The 17,736-nt window shown below is 36.8% G+C and overlaps 1 protein-coding gene across 4 annotated transcripts in view; it reads left to right on the top strand.

Annotated features, from left to right (window-relative positions):
- ASB3 (ankyrin repeat and SOCS box containing 3) overlaps nucleotides 1-17,736 on the top strand; it is a 122,272-nt gene that overhangs the window by 71,955 nt on the left and 32,581 nt on the right. For 3 of the 4 annotated variants that reach the window (XM_055540073.1, XM_055540070.1, XM_055540071.1), the window contains exons 4-8: nucleotides 4,451-4,563; nucleotides 5,152-5,287; nucleotides 6,558-6,587; nucleotides 7,854-8,031; nucleotides 10,897-11,094. In XM_055540073.1, coding sequence (XP_055396048.1) covers nucleotides 4,451-4,563; nucleotides 5,152-5,287; nucleotides 6,558-6,587; nucleotides 7,854-8,031; nucleotides 10,897-11,094 — 655 coding nt within the window. The remainder of the gene's footprint in view (nucleotides 1-4,450; nucleotides 4,564-5,151; nucleotides 5,288-6,557; nucleotides 6,588-7,853; nucleotides 8,032-10,896; nucleotides 11,095-17,736) is intronic. The other variant, XM_055540072.1, reaches the window with a different exon arrangement.

Below are 17,736 nucleotides of genomic sequence, written 5' to 3'. Positions count from 1 at the left end.
AACGAAATGGCAACCCGCTCCAGTGTTCTTGCCTGGAGAATCCCAGGGACGGGGGAGCCTGGTGGGCTGCCGTCTATGGGGTCGCAGAGAGTCGGACACTACTGAAGCGACTTAGCAGCAGCAGCAGCAGCAGAGAAGGTCTAGAGTAGTGCTTAGTCTTAGATGTCTTTATTCCGAGGGCTCTGCCTTTTGGATTTCTTAGATAGATGCCCGGAGTGTTAATGAGGTATTGAAGTAGCAAGCCATGTGGTTTCACCACTCTGACCGGGCCAGAACTCCTTGGAGTTCCATTGCCCCTCAGCGCTGTTTGTCTTCTGGTTGTCTGTTCCACTCTTAACTCTTTAGCAGTTCTCTGGTAAGATTCATCTTCCTTGTACATGTGTAACCCGAACCTCAGGAAGGATTCTTTGCAGACTTCCACAGTGGGACTTCCCCTCAGCACAGTTCTCTTTTCTCTTGGGCTTTGCCCCGCCAATTTCAACTGCTTAAACTCTGATCTCTCAGCTCAGCGGACTGCTGCACTCTTCTGGGCTGTTTCCTGTTCTTGGAGTATTCTTTCTTCAACCTTACTCTTTTTATGCCTGGACTTGAGCTCACTGCCCCATAATCTAGAAATGTCCCCAGGCAGATGGCTGGGGTCATCATGGATCTCACCTCATGTATTTCCTTCCCTTTCTTTAGGAGTCACAGTCTTTTGCCCATGGTTTAATACTAGAAAAAGTTGTTCTCTGTTTTCTATTGTTACAATGGCTCGTTTAGTGCCGTTATATTGTCATATCAAGAAATACAGTTCTGAAACCTGTTCTGTTTGGAGAGGAATGAATTCTTAAAAAGAGAAAGTCTCATTTTATTTTAGATATTTACGTTTCATTCACCTAGTCAATGCTTATTTGTTGTTGGTCTTTTGTCTGAGATTGGCCTTGAGCACGTAAGGGGAAGGGGACCCAGTTTCTCTCCTCAAGAAGCATAGTTTCCTTATGATAAGGAGGAACAAATATTAAGTTCAAATTTGGGTATTTTTTTAAATTAACTTTTATTGAAGCATAATACACTTGGTCATGGAATGGTTCCCACTACCCCTCCAGTTTGTTAACTTGTTATATAAGAATAAGAAGTTACTCAGTTCTTCCAAAGGAGAGGCTTTGATGGTAGTGTTACCAGCCAGGGTTCTTGGCCTCCTTAACCAATAGAAATTGATCAGAGGCCAGACTAGAAATTCAAGCAAGGCTTTATTGGAGCCCCTGCTATAGCAGTGGGAGTGAGAACAAACAGCAGGTTCCCTTGCTCATTTCCTAAGTGGGGGCGAGCTTGTTCCTTATGTGGGGTGTGGGTAGGAGCGTGAGGAGAGTTTGGGCCAGAGGAGTGGCTTAGGTAGCTTGCCAGCGTCTTATGTGGTGGTGTGTGCAGGGGGCCTGCGCAGTACCCTGCTTTTGCCCCTGACCCCCTTTTGCTCTAGGCTCTTCAGAAGTGGCATTTGGGTTTTTTAGTCTCTCTTGTCCAGAATTTGCTCCATCTATGCATGCATAGTACTTTTTAGTAGCACACAATCTCTTGTTATTGTTGCTCGAGGAGATGTTTGTCCAGGTGCAAGCATGATAGCAGGTCTCAGGTCTCAGCCTGTCTGAGTAGGGTGTAAGCTCTGAATACACTTTTCTAAACCACTATTTTTTAATTATTACCTGTTAGTTAACCAGTTGCTTTGTTTTGAGATAATTAGCCAAAGGTATAAAAGTACTGCTTTGCCACTGAGAAATTTTTTCACTAGACATACAGAAATCAGATATCTTAGTGTATTTATGATACTAAAATTTTTCTCTCTGACTTCTGTACTATATTTAATAATCAAAACAAAATTTTTTTCTACTTTCATTTTTAGAAGGTCAGCCTAATTCATGGAAACAATCTTATTTTCACTCTGTTTCATATATCACCACTGACAACCTGATAATCTTCAACTCAGGGTCTTGACTGTAGAGTGATTTTTGCCAGCAGTCACTGATAATGATGTATGAATTGGATATGAAACAAATTTACTTCCTTTTCTATCCTGACCTCCACCCCAAAATAGGTTGATTTTAATTGATTATAGAAAAATAACTTAGCTTGAAAAACTGTCATTCTTTGCCTGATAAAATGTCCTTGAATATTAACTTAGAAATAAGAGAAGTTAGGTTAAACTACTTCAGTGATACTATTTCAACCAAGGTGTTTGAATATCTGAAACCTTCCAGTATAAGAGAATTCTTGATTAAAGAACTTCTTTATCCTTATGAGGGAAATTTAAGGATTTTATCTTTCCATTGTTTCATCTATATTACCATTTTTCAAGTGTGGTCCTTTGTCCAAATGTCTAGTGCCTTTTTAACTTTTGACTGAGACTTGTTGATTCTAACTTCTTGCCTCCTACAACAGTAGAAGATATAGAATAACTGTATGCTTGAAATGAAATTGAAAATCTTGTTTTTCAAAACACGTTTCCCGTCATCAGGCACAGAAATCAGAGCTTCCTATATACATCTCTGCTATCCTTGTAGGTACTGATATTTCTTCACAGTTACAGTTCTAAAAAGTTAGTGTAATAGCCTGATACCTACAGAATTCACAGTGTACATAATTTGCTAATGGTGTATGTGTGTACTTACTTTGTTAATGTCTAACTATCTTCTGGCGTTCTATTTTTTCATTAACTCCTCCAGAATTTCCCTTCATAACAAAATTTTGTGGTGGATAATATTGTTAAAGTTCAGCCCCACTGTTTGTTGTATCAAGTTAATAGCATTATACCTATGTCCATCCTCATTAGGTAGGGTTCAGTTCAGTTCAGTTCAGTCGCTCAGTTGTGTCCGACTCTGCGACCCCATGAATCGCAGCACGCCAGGCTTCCCTGTCCATCACCAACTCCTGGAATTCACTCAAACTCACGTTCATCGAGTCAGTGATGCCATCCAGCCATCTTGTCCTCTGTTGTCCCCTTCTCCTCCTGCCCCCAATCCCTCCCAGCATCAGAGTCTTTTCCAATGAGTCAACTCTTCGCATCAGGTGGCCAAAGTACTGGAGTTTCAGCTTTAGCATCATTCCTTCCAAAGAAATCCCAGGGCTGATCTCCTTCAGAATGGACTGGTTAGATCTCCTTGCAGTCCAAGGGACTCTCAAGAGTCTTCTCCAACACCACAGTTCAAAAGCATCAATTCTTCGGCACTCAGCTTTCTTCACAGTCCAACTCTCACATCCATACATGCCCACTGGAAAAACCAGAGCCTTGACTAGGCGGATCTTTGTTGGCAAAGTAATGTCTCTGCTTTTGAATATGCTATCTAGGTTGGTCATAACTTTTCTTCCAAGGAGTAAGCGTCTTTTAATTTCGTGGCTGCAGTCACCATCTGCAGTGATTTTAGGTCTCTATCGGAGAAGGCAATGGCACCCCACTCCAGTACTCTTGCCTGGAAAATCCCATGGACGGAGGAGCCTGGTAGGCTGCAGTCCATGGGGTCGCTAAGAGTCGCACACGACTGAGCGACTTCACTTTAACTTTTCACTTTCGTGCACTGGAGAAGGAAATGGCAACCCACTCCAGTGTTCTTGCCTGGAGAATCCCAGGGACGGGGGAGCCTGGTGGGCTGCCGTCTATGGGGTCGCACAGAGTCGGCCACGACTGAAGTGACTTAGCATAGCATAGGCATGCAAACTCTTCCTTCAAATAATCTATTTTAGTGGAACTTGGGAGTTATTTAGTAGAACCCTGCTTATTTGAACTAAAAGGGGACTCCAGACAAACTTAGGAGTGTTGTTAAAGAAATGCATATTATTTCACTACATGCATTTCTTTAACAACACTCCTAAGTTTGTCTGGAGTCCCCTTTTAGTTCAAATAAGCAGGGTTCTACTAAATTTTCACTGGTTAATAAAAGAACATCATTGTAACAAAGAGTGTTGTTTATTATGCTAAAAATATCTAAAGTACAGACTTGGAGTATTATGCTTTCAGTTTGCTTGTCAGTTACTGTTGTCATTTGTGATGAAATGGTAATAATAGCCAATGTTTCAATTCTTTTGAGACCGTTTCTCCAGACTGATGCTGTTTCTTCTTACCTGTTCATCCCATGCCCCTTCCAGTTACATTTTTAACAAAATAGAAACATATTGTCTCCATTATCAGAGAGAATAAATATTTGCCTCTTGCTTCCATTTCCTCTATATCTTTTAAGATACAATTGACAATAATTTTGTGTGTGTCCCAAAAGAGTATATATATTAAGGATTTGGGTTGAGATAATTGTGATAAATGTTTTATACTTGAACAAGGAGTACACATATGTTTTGATTTGTTGATAGAAATGGTCACAGTATTGTGAGTTCTGGGCTGAATAAATGATGGAAACATCCCCAGAGTGCCCAGTCATACAAACATGCCTTTTTACTGATGATAATTTTTTTAACTGCTGTGTTGCAGCTGTTGAAAATGGACAGATAGATGTGTTAAGGCTGCTGCTTCGATATGGAGCAAATGTTAATGGATCCCATTCTATGAGTGGATGGAACGCCTTGCACCAGGCTAGTTTTCAGGTAAACTCTGCATTTATTATTTCATTTCCATGTAAATTGTGTGTTTTCCCCTTTAGAATGACAATTCTATATAGTCTTTGCTTCCTACTTGCCTGTGATTTATGGTGGTTCATGCAGTACAGAAAGGCAGTCTAAATGGTAATGATCATTCTGAATAAGCCTGCTGCTCGTAGTTCTAGCAGCTTTGGGCTGCAGGGATTATGTAAGTTTTTCAAATGTTGATAGCATAGTTAAGAGGCCATCAGAATATTTGGGATATATAAATTGATAGGAGCAATGGCTTATTATATTTATAGCACTTTGTTTAGATAACTGTGATAACACCTTAGTGCTTGGGCTTGCAAACTAATTTTGCAGGATTTTATAAGGATTCTAATTCCTAGAGATCGTTGTTTTATCTGTTTATGTTTAATGGGCTAGCTTAAGGTACAGAATAATGATTAACACTTTCTTCCCATTGCCCAAAACACTTTTAAAAAAGAGTTTTCCTTTAGGGAGGATAAAAAGCATATACACACACAACAATAAAAAAAGAGATATCTTCTATTTTCTTTGTTTTCTCATTTAAAATATGAATCTGTGCCTTAGGGAAATGCTGAGATCATAAAATTGCTTCTTAAAAAAGGAGCAAACAAGGAATGCCAGGATGACTTTGGAATCACACCTTTATTTGTGGCTGCTCAGTATGGCAAGCTAGAAAGCTTGAGCATACTTATATCATCGGGTAAGACTGATCCGTTAGCCTTTGCACTATTACGATCATGAGTTTAATGCTGTTTCTTCCTAGGAAGAGTAATTCTTAACTAAATATAAATCAGGTTCTGAAATTTATTGTCTTATGTTAGTGGTAAATAAGAGTACGTACAAGTTAATTTGTAAGCCTGGTTACTAAGTCTCTATTAACTAACATGATACAATGCACAACTATTAACTTACCTCAGGAGAACCTTAATGATCTATTGCTAAAGCAGGTTTATTGGCAAGTTGAATGATGGGGCTGTCCTTCATTATAGCTACCTGAACGGTTCCAACTTTCTCGGGCACATGACTAATATAGTCTTAATTAATCTTTTAGATAGCTATTTTGTACATTAACCCTCTGACTTGTGTATTTTGGTTAATTGTGTGATATTTAAATGGGTTTATTTCAAAGCCTGTTTACACTATTATGTTAATAAATAGCAACATAAACCTGCTTAAAAGTTTTTCAGTGACAACCATTACATATTCAGCACTTGGTCAGAGAAGATGGTGTTGAGGTGGCATGCTTATTACTCTGTGAAATTTCTGTGACCAGAAACATTTGTTTTATAAGGGCTCTTCAGTTCTTCTGACACCATTGCTGTGCGCACAGTGCTAACCTGACAAAATATGGATAGTCAAGAGCAGATGGGAGAGACACTGGATTTGCCACCACACAATGTTTTTTTAATACCTAGGCTTTTCACATATCTTCTATAATATCTAAACTTTTAATAAATTACCAAAACGAAGTTTATTTAGAGCACATATTTTCTTATTTCTGCTTTCTCCTTATAAACCTTGAAATACTCAGGTTAACATAGTAAGCAAGAGAAACAAGCATTCGTTAAGTGTAAAATTAAGATATGTTACAAATATCAGGTCTGTAAATCTTTGGAGTTGAGATAATCCCTAAAATCATTTATTCAAGCATGTGTTTTGTTGTTGTATTAAGAATCCCAGACTCTGAGCTGTTTAAGTGACGTGCCAAAGATCTACAATAGAAGCTATTCACTTGTGGAATCGGGACTCGGACACAGGACTTTGATTTCTCATCTTCCTTCCTCTGTGCTGTACCTTCCCACAGACTGTCATGATGCATTTTATGACTTCCAGTCCCCAAAATTCCAATTATTAGTGTGTAATACTTAGAATGAAATAGGTTAAACTGCAGGTTAGTTACTCTCTCCTCATGCTAAGCCTGTCTCCTGGAACACTAAGCACCTGTTTTTTTTTTTTTCCTCTCTGAATAGTTATGAACAGCAAGTTGAAAAGGTATATAGGTATGTTTATAATGTAACTATACATGTTTCTAACTCTTTAAAATGACTTTCAGTGAATTCTTCCTCATTACCCAACTTTTTTTACCTGAAATTTTACAAAGACTGGTTCCTTATTCTTATACATTAAAATTGTCAATCAAAACAAAATATTGCTTAAAAAAGAAAGTTAAGTAGGTTTCTTTTTTGACTTAATCTTTCCTCAGCTATAGTGTTCATTTCTTTCTAATGCTGACAGTAGGTGAGGCATCCACCTTGTACAAGTCAAGAAGATTCAGTGTATCTAGATGTGTTGAATACCCAGTTGGAATTTCTGACTCTTCCGTGAATTCTGACTTACCATTTGTATTTTGCATTGTTCTTACGCATGTCAGGGCTTTGGTTTATTCAAGGTGTATTTATGAAACCTCCTTTTAAATAAAAAATTGTCTTCCCCCTTGAGGATGATGATTTTTCCACTGAGGTGTATTCCAGAAATTTAAAAATTTTCATGGTCATGTATTAACACACACATACTTAGCATACTTAGCACATTATTTGTCCATGAGAAAAGTTTAAGGAAGTCTGTGAATTTCTGTGAAACCTTCACAGAAATTGAGGTCACTAAACTTTTTCACATCTTTATACATTTGCTTCTAAATAATTGATTAGATTTATGCTTAAAAATTCAGCTTAGAAACCCATTTAAATAGAGCCTTTTCCTTTTATTGTGGGCTCTGTTCATCACACACTGATCATGAAGAAAAGGAATGTAATAGAGAGTATAGTCAACATTAGTTTAAAGTTATAGCCCCTGTGTATATCATTTCTACTGGAATTTTTTTCACGACTCAGCCTGAATCAATTAGTGGCATCTATAAAGTCTCATAATTTAGATTTTTTTTCTTATTCTTTCAATAATGATCAGAAATGTTATCTGTATTTGATGATTTGCATATTTTTTTAAATGATCGCGTATTAGACCCTCAGAGTGTTTGTTGGAGGAAGGGTTAGAATGAAATGAATCCTTCATAGGGTAAAATTCATATTTTAGCTTAAAAATGAATTCTAAAATATTAATCTTTTTTTTCTTGTTAACATAAAAGCAAAAACAATTTAAATGATTACCAATAAGAAATTGAAAATTAATGTTTCAACAACAGTATCCATTAAGGAGGACAATCTGTTGTACTATGAAAGCCTTGTAAGGCAGCTGCTTTGAATTGTTTGTTGATTGTCTTTTTTTATTTTTGCATTAAAGAGGGTTATATGTTAAATGTTTTATTTTAGGTGCAAATGTCAATTGTCAAGCTTTGGACAAAGCTACTCCCTTGTTCATTGCTGCTCAAGAGGGCCACACAGACTGTGTGGAGCTTTTGCTCTCCAGTGGGGCAGATCCTGATCTTTACTGTAATGAGGACAATTGGCAGCTACCTATACATGCAGCTGCACAGATGGGCCATACAAAGTAAGTGCTAAAAATGAAAAGTAAAAATGGTCTCATAATTCAGAGCTAGTAAGAAATTAGATCTTCTGGACCAGACCCTTTACCTCCAGGCATAATCTTTGATGTTCCCTTCTCTGCTGATTTGCTTAATGGTTAGGTCCACCCCCGCATCTGTCTCCCATGCCATCCCCTGAAGTTCATAGTCTTGCACTTTCTTAGAGTGAGGCAGAATGGCCCAGGAGACTGTCTCAGGGTGTTAAATCTTCCCTCTGACTTGCTTAAGCTACTCTTCCACTCCTTTCCAGTTTTATCCTAGACATCTTGAGGTACTGATCTGATGACTTTATTCAATGTACTTATATTACCTCCCTGACCCCAGAAAGGTTTTGGATTTGTGATCTCTGTTGGAGTTCTTTTTTGTGGGGTCTAGGCAGTCCTCCACATCTTGAACCCTTTGACTGGACTTCTCTTTGTCTGATTTCAAATTCAACCTGGTTCTTTATTCTGCCTCTGTTACTCTTCTTCCCTAGCCAGAAAGTCAAATGAAATTTTTGGAGAGAGAGAGAGACTTAAAGAAAGTTGAAACTCCCTGAAATTGGGAGTTCTAAGAATCTTAGAAATTATTAAACCTGGTTTTACCTTGAGAATATGGCAGCCTATCTTAATATGGATTGGTACCAAACAGTTTTTTTTTTTTTTTTTTTAAATTTTATTTTATTTTTAAACTTTACATAACTGTATTAGTTTTGCCAAATATCCAAATGAATCCGCCACAGGTATACATGTGTTCCCCATCCTGAACCCTCCTCCCTCCTCCCTCCTCCCTCCCCATTCCATCCCTCTGGGTTGTCCCAGTGCACCAGCCCCAAGCATCCAGTATCATGCATCGAACCTGGACTGGCAACTCGTTTCATACATGATATTTTACATGTTTCAATGCCATTCTCCCAAATCTTCCCACCCTCTCCCTCTCTCACAGAGTCCATAAGACTGTTCTATACATCAGTGTCTCTTTTGCTGTCTCGTACACAGGGTTATTGTTATCATCTTTCTAAATTCCATATATATGCGTTAGTATACTGTATTGGTGTTTTTCTTTCTGGCTTACTTCACTCTGGATAATAGGCTCCAGTTTCATCCACCTCATTAGAACTGATTCAAATGTATTCTTTAAAAATATATATTTAAAGTTTTTAGAGTCTTATTACTGCAGTAGTAATTTTTATAGCTATTGTTGTTGCTGTTGCTGTTGTTGCTGCGTCGCTTCAGTCGTGTCCGACTCTGTGCGACCCCGTGGACTGCAGCCAACCAGGCTTCTCCGCCCATGGGATTCTCCAGGCAAGAACACTGGAGTGGGTTGCCATTTCCTTCTGCAATGCATGAAAGTGGAAAGTGAAAGTGAAGTCGCTCAGTCGTGTCTGACTCTTAGCGACCCCATGGACTGCAGTCTACCAGGCTCTTCCGTCCATGGGATTTTCCAGGCAAGAGTACTGGAGTGGGTTGCCATTGCCTTCTCCCAAGCTATTGTTAGTATTATTTAATTTAAAAAGTAATAGTGAAATGGTCTTGTCTTTAGTATTTAATATGTTTGTATAGTAGAAAAGCAGATGCTGTAATTAGGTTATTATGCCACTAGGTGTCATGGTATTTTACTGTTTTCTTAAACATATTTGTAATCTTGTTTGTGCCTTGTTGAAGAATTTGGTCATGGACAGGAAGGCCTGGCATGCTGCAATCCATGGGGTTGCAAAGAGTCGGACACGACTGAGCTACTGAACTGAACTGAAGAGTATATTTTTTCCAACTCACTTAAACATTTTTAACACATTTTTTACATGTAAGAGACACTCGACAGGTTCTTTATTGTAGCAAAATACTTAGGTTTAAAAATTTGATGTTTTTCTTAACTCTTGATATTTTATTTAATCATAAATCTACAGTTATACTCTGAGCTTAAAATTGATTTCAGAACCCTCTTGAGAATTTGCCCTTATTTGTTCTCAATTTTGAGAATTCTGTTGGTCACTGATGATTTTCTTCATAGTAAATATAGGCTCTCCTTAAATATTGTTATCTTAGTCCTATTTTACCTAAGGAAAAGTGGCAAGGAGAAAGAATGTTACAAATATACTTTGGTGTAGCTCTCCCTTTCTTTTCCCAGAAAGAGGAGAATTTCTGGCTTATATTATCCTTATAGTGTAGGCTAGTCCTTTCTCTCCAGCTGAGTGCTGGAGGTAAGTCTACAAATAATCTAAGAACTTTTTAATGATTTTTGTTTAGAACTTTCTCTCGTTAGCAACCAGTCTTTTAAATAAATCTGCCATAACACATAAAAGAACTCATATTCTTTTCTGAGAATAGAATATTTTAGCAGAAATTCTGATTTCTTCCTGATGTAAATACTGTTCATTTCATGTCTCTTATCATCCTAAAAAATTCTTACTAATTAGAAAAATAAAACTTTGGTTGCTACTTTACAAAGGAAAATAATTTATTGTCTTGATATAAGTTTGTATTTAGTGTAATGAAGTTTTAAATAATTTATTAGATCCTAAAATATCTCATATAAAATTTGAATTCTGGGGACTCGAGTAGTGGTGGTAATGTAAACAATTAGTAAAAAAATTAAAAAGGACAATATGTTACCTAGTTACTTTTATAGGAACATTATTTAGTTTTTCAAATATGTTTCAGGGCCTTCTTATGAAGCAACAGTAATAAGCATTTTGGAGTATGTAGCTTGTAAAAATTTATTGTACGTAGAAAGTACACTGAAGACAGACAGACTTCTTAAATTCAATCAATGGGTGACTCAAACTATGTCCTGTAGAAATGTCTGCAATTATGTATATACAGAAACATACTCCTGAATTTGTGTATTTGCAGAATCTTGGACTTGTTAATACCACTCACTAACCGGGTTTGTGACACTGGGCCAAACAAAGTGAGTCCTGTGTACTCAGCAGTGCTTGGAGGGCATGAGGAGTGCCTGGAAATGTTGCTCCAGTCTGGCTACAGCCCAGATGCCCAGATGTGCCTCGTCTTTGGATTCAGTTCTCCCTTGTGTATGGCTTTCCAAAAGGAGTATGTATATCTACTTTACTTTCATTCTTTTTGGCTGTATGGAGATGTGTTTCCAAATGATTTTCTTTTGTGATAAAATAGCATGTCTTAGAGCTAAATTGGGAACTTAAAAACAGAAAAACAGACAAAAACAAAAGCCTCTATGATGTACCTTTGGTGGTTTCACTAATCAAACTATAACAAAGACAAGGTGATGATGTCAGGTTTTTTTCCTTTTCTCTTTGGAGCTGGATGATGTTTTTTGGTGTAGCAATTTTAGGGGATATATTTAATATATTAAAGTAAATGCAGGAATTCTCTGATGTCTTTGATCTTCAAAACACTTCAAGAATTAAAACAAACTTTAAGTTATACAATGACTAAGGCCTGAGGATTTAATGTTTAACATGGTGACTATAACTGATAACATTGAATTATAAAATTGAAATTTGCTGAGAGTAGAACTTAAATGCTCTCAAAAAGATAATTATATGAGGCGATAAATGTTTCCATGATGTATATGTGTATCAAATCACCACATTTTATACTTTAAATATCTTGCAATCTTATTTGTCAGTTATACCTCAGTAAAACTGAGATAAAAAGATAAAAAAGATTTTAAAATTTGTCAAGTATTGTATTGACTGTTTCAGGTTATTTGTCATTTGAAATTTATAAGCCTTGTTAAGAATCTAAAATAAAACTTTATTTTTATAGATATTATAGCACTTTTAATGTATTTGGTATATAGCATTTATTTCTGTAGGTCACACTAATTAAATTTAAAAATTTTAATGTTTCTTTTGCTAGTCTACCATGATCCTATGAGTAGAATAAATGAAGAATTATTGATAGATTATTGATTAGCTTCTGGCCAAACTAGACAAGATTTGTCTATCTGACTCATAAGGTTTTAAAATAGAATAAATAAAAAAAGGCTTTATGTAAGAAAAGCCATATTGAGTAAAATCTGTGGTCCAACCAATAGTAAAATAAGTTGTGCAGCTAGAAGCTGTTATTTTTAATGATGCAAAAGAGGTTTGTGGGCTAATCTCAAATTTCATTGGCTTTCCTAAATTCACCATTATGGATTGCTAGCTATGACTTAAAAATTTATCAAGAACTTATTTGCTAAGCTTTTCTTTCTCTATCATCTCAACATTTGCTGTTTAAAATAGTAGTTCATTTTTATTTGTTCTGAACTTAAGCTTCTAGGTACACACTGTACTCTGAGTATTGTAGTTTTGGTTAATCTAGTATCTGGGATCCACTCTGTGCATAACTTTCATGATTTCATAGTTCACTATATAGTTTCTTTGGTTTTATCTTTCTAAACAGGAGGCCTAGTTACTTTAGTTTGCCTCACTAGGGCTGTACTGTTGACTTTAGTTGATTCAGTTGTTATTATATATATGTTTCCATTTTTTTTATTATTAGATTAGAATTGAACATTTTTTTATTTGATAAGAACATAATAGTTTTGTATAGTTGTATGTCTGTGTGTCCAGCATATCAATAATCTGTTTTAGCCTTCATCTTAGCTTTTGGAGGAATGATATTTTTGGTTCTTCTGTCATAGCAGCTTAGCTCATAGTCTTATAAGTGTAGTTTGAATTAAACATGTTAAACCATAGCAGTGCTCCTATTAACACCAAAATACCTTAAAATGAATGTTTTTCTGGCCTGAGGAATTGGGTAGAATAGAACCCTCTGGGACAGGGTATGAGGGAAATCCTGGAGAAAGAGAGCTGGAGAAAAGGTTTTCTTGATTCTGTGTACAAACCTACATATGTCCAGGGCCTATCCAACCTTTGAATTCACAGGGCAGAAATTATTGACAACAAGATTTGAACTATCACCCAAGTCTCAGGTCCAAGTGGCACATTTCATGGGGCCAGACTCAAAGCAGCATAGCAAAGGCTTGAGAACTGAATTTGCATTGAAGTAACTGTCTGTAGAGGTGAAAAAGAAATTGTAGTCTAAACCTAACTAGGTTATATACCTGCTAAAACAAACAAACACATTCAGTATTATGGTCAAAGAATTATAGCAGGACCCAGGGCCCAGAGTCTACACACAGCATTACTATTCATAATATCCAGGATACAATCTAAAATTACTTGACAGAACCAGAAAAATATGACCAATTTTAGAGGGAAAAGACAATTAACATGTGTCAGCCCTGAGATGATGTAGATGTTGGAAATATGTAATGAGGTAAACACACTTGAAATAAATGGAAAGGTAGATATTTTCAGCTTAGAAGTAAAAATTAGAACCAAATGGACTTTTTAATAAAAACTGAAAAGTGTAATATCTGAAATGAAAAGTTAGCTGTATGAGCTTCATAGTGGAATGGAATTGACAGAGGAAAGAGTCAGTTACCTTGCAGATAGACCAATATAAATTATCCAAACAGAAGAACAGAGAAAAAGAAGATTGGGGGGACAGAAAAGAATAGAGCCTCAGGGACCTGAGGGACAATATCATCAGTGTTGACATTCATGTCATTAGGATCCAGAAGAGAGGAGGAGATTGTGACCGATAATGGCAAACACATCCCAACATTAGATAAGGACACAAGTTTATAGATTTAAGAAGCTAAGTAAACCAAAATATGAGAAGCTCAAAGAAAAGCATGCTTACAAAATAATCAAACTGTTGGAAACTTAAAGAAGTAACATTGTGGTTTATGGTGGTCTTTGGTCACAGACATGAGCAATTAGACTTCGTTTTTTACTATTCTTGGCAGTGTTGCTATGTGAAGTGGCCCTATGTATCATAATTGAAATCTTTTTTAGTGACTTTAAAAGGACTTGTCATGTATTTGATTCCATGTGGGAACTTATAATTGGAGCAAATGTATTTTTAATTAGTAAGGTAGGTTTTCAGTAAGAAAACTCGCTGGAAAATGCTATTTGTTAGTCCATAGGAAAAAAGCCAAAACATCAGAATATCTCTTTGATGAGGGTACATTCTCTCTGTCTTTACAGTTTACTTTTTATTTGTTTGCCAGAGCCATGGCAGTAGACTTAATTTTGAAACATCTTTGCCATTATTTACCTACCCAGTGGGAAATTTAATTGAAAGGGAAACATTTCCCAAGAGACTAAGGCTAAGAGATGGTAGCTTTATTATCACATATGCTCACATTTAATATTTGTATATACATATAGTGCACTGCACAGTGTCTGGCACATCAGAAAAAAATATCAAGGTTAATTCTCTTCTTCATTTCTGGAGGACATATCTTTTGCCATCCTCTGTTTATCTAAGAATAGCATCAATTAAACTTTTAGTCTTTAAACATTTACATAAGCTAATGTCAGATTCTTAGTTTGCATGTAATCGCTCTACATAAATGGGAAAATCATTTGATTATTTTGAAATTCAGTGTAAAGCTGATCGAGCAAGAAAACTGTGAATTCTTCCAGTAGGTTTTGTTTTAGTATTTCAAGAGGGTAACATAGATAGTGCCTGGGGAAAGAAATTGAAAAATTTGTTAATTTTTTTATTTCTTTCAATATGCATCTGAAAATTTGAGTTCTCTAGGTTACATACTTAAAATTGTTTAAATTAATTAGAATTACCTTTCTAAAGGACAATTGACTAATTTTGTTTAAAAATAGCTTTTTGTTCTGTTTCTTCTTAAGCCAGTGTATGAATTTCCTGTATTACATTTACCAATTATGAATAAGAATTTGAGTTTTGGTCACAAAAATAATACCAGGGAACTTGGAAGACTATTTTCCAAAATTAATAATTAGATATTTGAACTTTCAGATATTTGGTAATAGATAATAAGTTTAGTGGTGTAAGTTTTTTTCTAACATTACAATAGTAAAAAATGTTGATCAGTTTTCACAATCAGTAACCAGACCAAAAAATAAAAAATAATTGCAAGCCATAATGGAAACATGATTAACCTAACAATATAAAATAATTACATGCAGTTTGGGGAATTAAGTAGAGTGATATGGAAAGTGGAAGTGCATACATGCACATGTTTTCGTGTCCCCCCCCCCCCCCCCCCGCCCCCGGCCAGTCTGTGTTTTTGGTTGGTGCATTTAATCCATTTACATTTAAAATAATTATCAATACATATGATCCTATTCGGAGAAGGCAATGGCAACCCACTCCAGTACTCTTGCCTGGAAAATCCCATGGACAGAGGAACCTGGTAGGCTGCAGTCCATGAGTCGCTAAGAGTCTGATATGACTCAGCGACTTCACTTTTACTTTTCACTTTCATGCATTGGAGAAGGAAATGGAAACCCACTCCAGTGTTCTTGCCTGGAGAATCCCAGGGACGGGGGAGCCTGGTGGGCTTCCGTCTGTGGGGTCGCACAGAGTTGGACACGACTGAAGTGACTTAGCATCAGCAGCAGCATGATTCTATTATGGTTTTCTAATTTGTTTCAAGTTTATTTTGTGTAGATCTTATCCTCCTTTTGTGTTTCCTGCCTAGAGAAGTTCCTTTAGCATTTGTTGTAAAGCTGGTTTGGTGGTACTGAATTCTCTTAACTTTTGCTTGTCTGTAAAGCTTTTGATTTCTCCATCAAATCTGAACTAGAGCCTTGCTGGGTAGAATATTCTTGGTTGCAGGTTCTTCCCTGATCACTTTAAAATATATTGTGCCATTCCCTACTGGCTTGTAGAGTTTCTGTTGAGAAATCAGCTGATAACCTATGGAAGTTCCCTTATATGTTATTTGTCGTTTGCCCCTTGTTGCTTTTAATATTTTTGTCTTTAATTTTCACCAGTTTGATTACTATGTGTCTTGATGTGTTCCTCCTTGGGTTTATTCTGCCTGGGACTCTCTATGCTTCTTGGACATGGTTGACTATTTCCTTTCCCAAATTAGGCAAGTTTTCAGCTATTATCTCTTCAAATATTTTCTCAGATCCTGTCTCTCTCCTCTCCTTCTGGGACCCTATAATGCAAATGTCAGTGCATTTAATGTTGTCTTAGAGGTCTTTTAGGTTGTCCTCATATTTTTTTTTTTCATCCTTTTTTTAATATTCTGTTCTGTGGCAGTGATTTCCACCATTCTGTCTTCCCAGTCACTTATCTGTCCTTTTGCCTCAGTTATTCTGCTGTTGATTCTTCCAGTGTATTGTTCATCTCTGTTTGTTCTTTAGTTCTTCTAGGTCTTTGGTAAACATTTCTTGCATCTTCTCCATTCTGTTTCCAAGATCCTGGATCATCTTCACTGTCATTATTCTGAATTCTTTTTTTGGAAGGTTGCTTATCTCTATTTTATTTAGTTGCTTTTCTGAGATTTTTATCTTATCCCTTCATCTGGGACATGATCCTCTGCCTTTTCATTTTGCTTAATTTTCTGTGATATGGTTTTCATTCTGGTGACTGTGGGATTTTCTTGCTTCTTCTGTCTGCCTTCTGGTGGATGGGGTGTCTTGTCGTGGTTTCTCCTTTGTCTTTGGACATGGGGTATCTTTTTTTGGTGAGTTCCAGTGTCCTGTCAGCAGTTGTTCAATGGCTAGTTGCAGTTTCAGTGCTCTGCTATCTTGAATTGATCTCCAGTTTTGTTTTGTTTTATTTTGGCTATGCTGAGTCTTTGTTGCTGAGTGGGGTTTTCTCTAGTTACAGGGAGCGAGGCTACCCTTCTTTGTGGTACGTGGTCTTCTCCTTTTGGTATCCTTTCTTGTTGTGGAGCATGGGCTCTAGGGCACAGGGCTTCAGTCGTTGTGGCATGTGGGTTCAGTAGTTGCAGTCCCTGAGCTCTAGGGCTTCAATAGTTGTGGTGCATGGGCTTAGTTGCTTCATGGTATGTGAGATCTTCCTGGACCAGGGATTGAACCCACATCTGCATTGGCAGGCAGATTTCTTTACCACTGATCCATCAGGGAAGCCTGTGGTATGAGTTTTGAAATTTTATTTGTATAGTAACAATGTGTTATTATAGTAATGTTGGTTTGGTATAAGATCATTGTATAAAAGATTTAATCAACGCTTATCTGACTTTAGTTATTAATGAGTCAAAAGTTTTTTTTAAGTTAGTTTATTTTAATTGGAGGATAATTACTTTACAATATTGTGGTGGTTTTTGCCATACATTGACATGAATCAACCATGAGTGCACATGTATCCCCCCATCCTGAACCTCCCTCCCACCTCCCTCCCCACCCCATCCCTCTGGATTGTCCCAGAGCACCAGTTTGGGGTACCCTGCTTCATGTATTGAACTTACACTAGTCATCTATTTTATATATGGTAATATACATGTTTCAGTGCTATTCTATCAAATCATCCCACCCTCGCTTTCTTCTACACAGTCCAAAAGTCTGTTCTTTACACCTGTGTCTCTTTTGCTGCCTTGCATATAGGATTGTCATTAATGTCTTTCTAAATTCCATATATATGTGTTAATATACTGTATTGGTGTTTCTCTTTCTGATTCATTTCACTCTGTGTAATAGGCTCCAGTTTCACCCACTTCATTAGAACTGACTCAAATGTGTTCTTTTTCTTAGCTGAGTAAAACTCCATTGTGTTTATGTACCTTACTGTTTTTCTGCCGATGGACATCGAGGTTGATTCCATGTCTTAGCTATTGTAAACAGTGCTACAGTGAACATTGGGTACCTGTGTCTCTTTCAATTCTGCTTTCCTCAGTGTGTATGTCCAGAAGTGGATTGTTGG

Source organism: Bubalus kerabau, chromosome 11, assembly GCF_029407905.1.
Source record: "Bubalus kerabau isolate K-KA32 ecotype Philippines breed swamp buffalo chromosome 11, PCC_UOA_SB_1v2, whole genome shotgun sequence".
Taxonomy (NCBI): Eukaryota; Metazoa; Chordata; class Mammalia; order Artiodactyla; family Bovidae; genus Bubalus; species Bubalus kerabau.
Note: the sequence above shows the minus strand (reverse complement) of the source record. Positions and strands in the feature narration are given on the sequence as shown.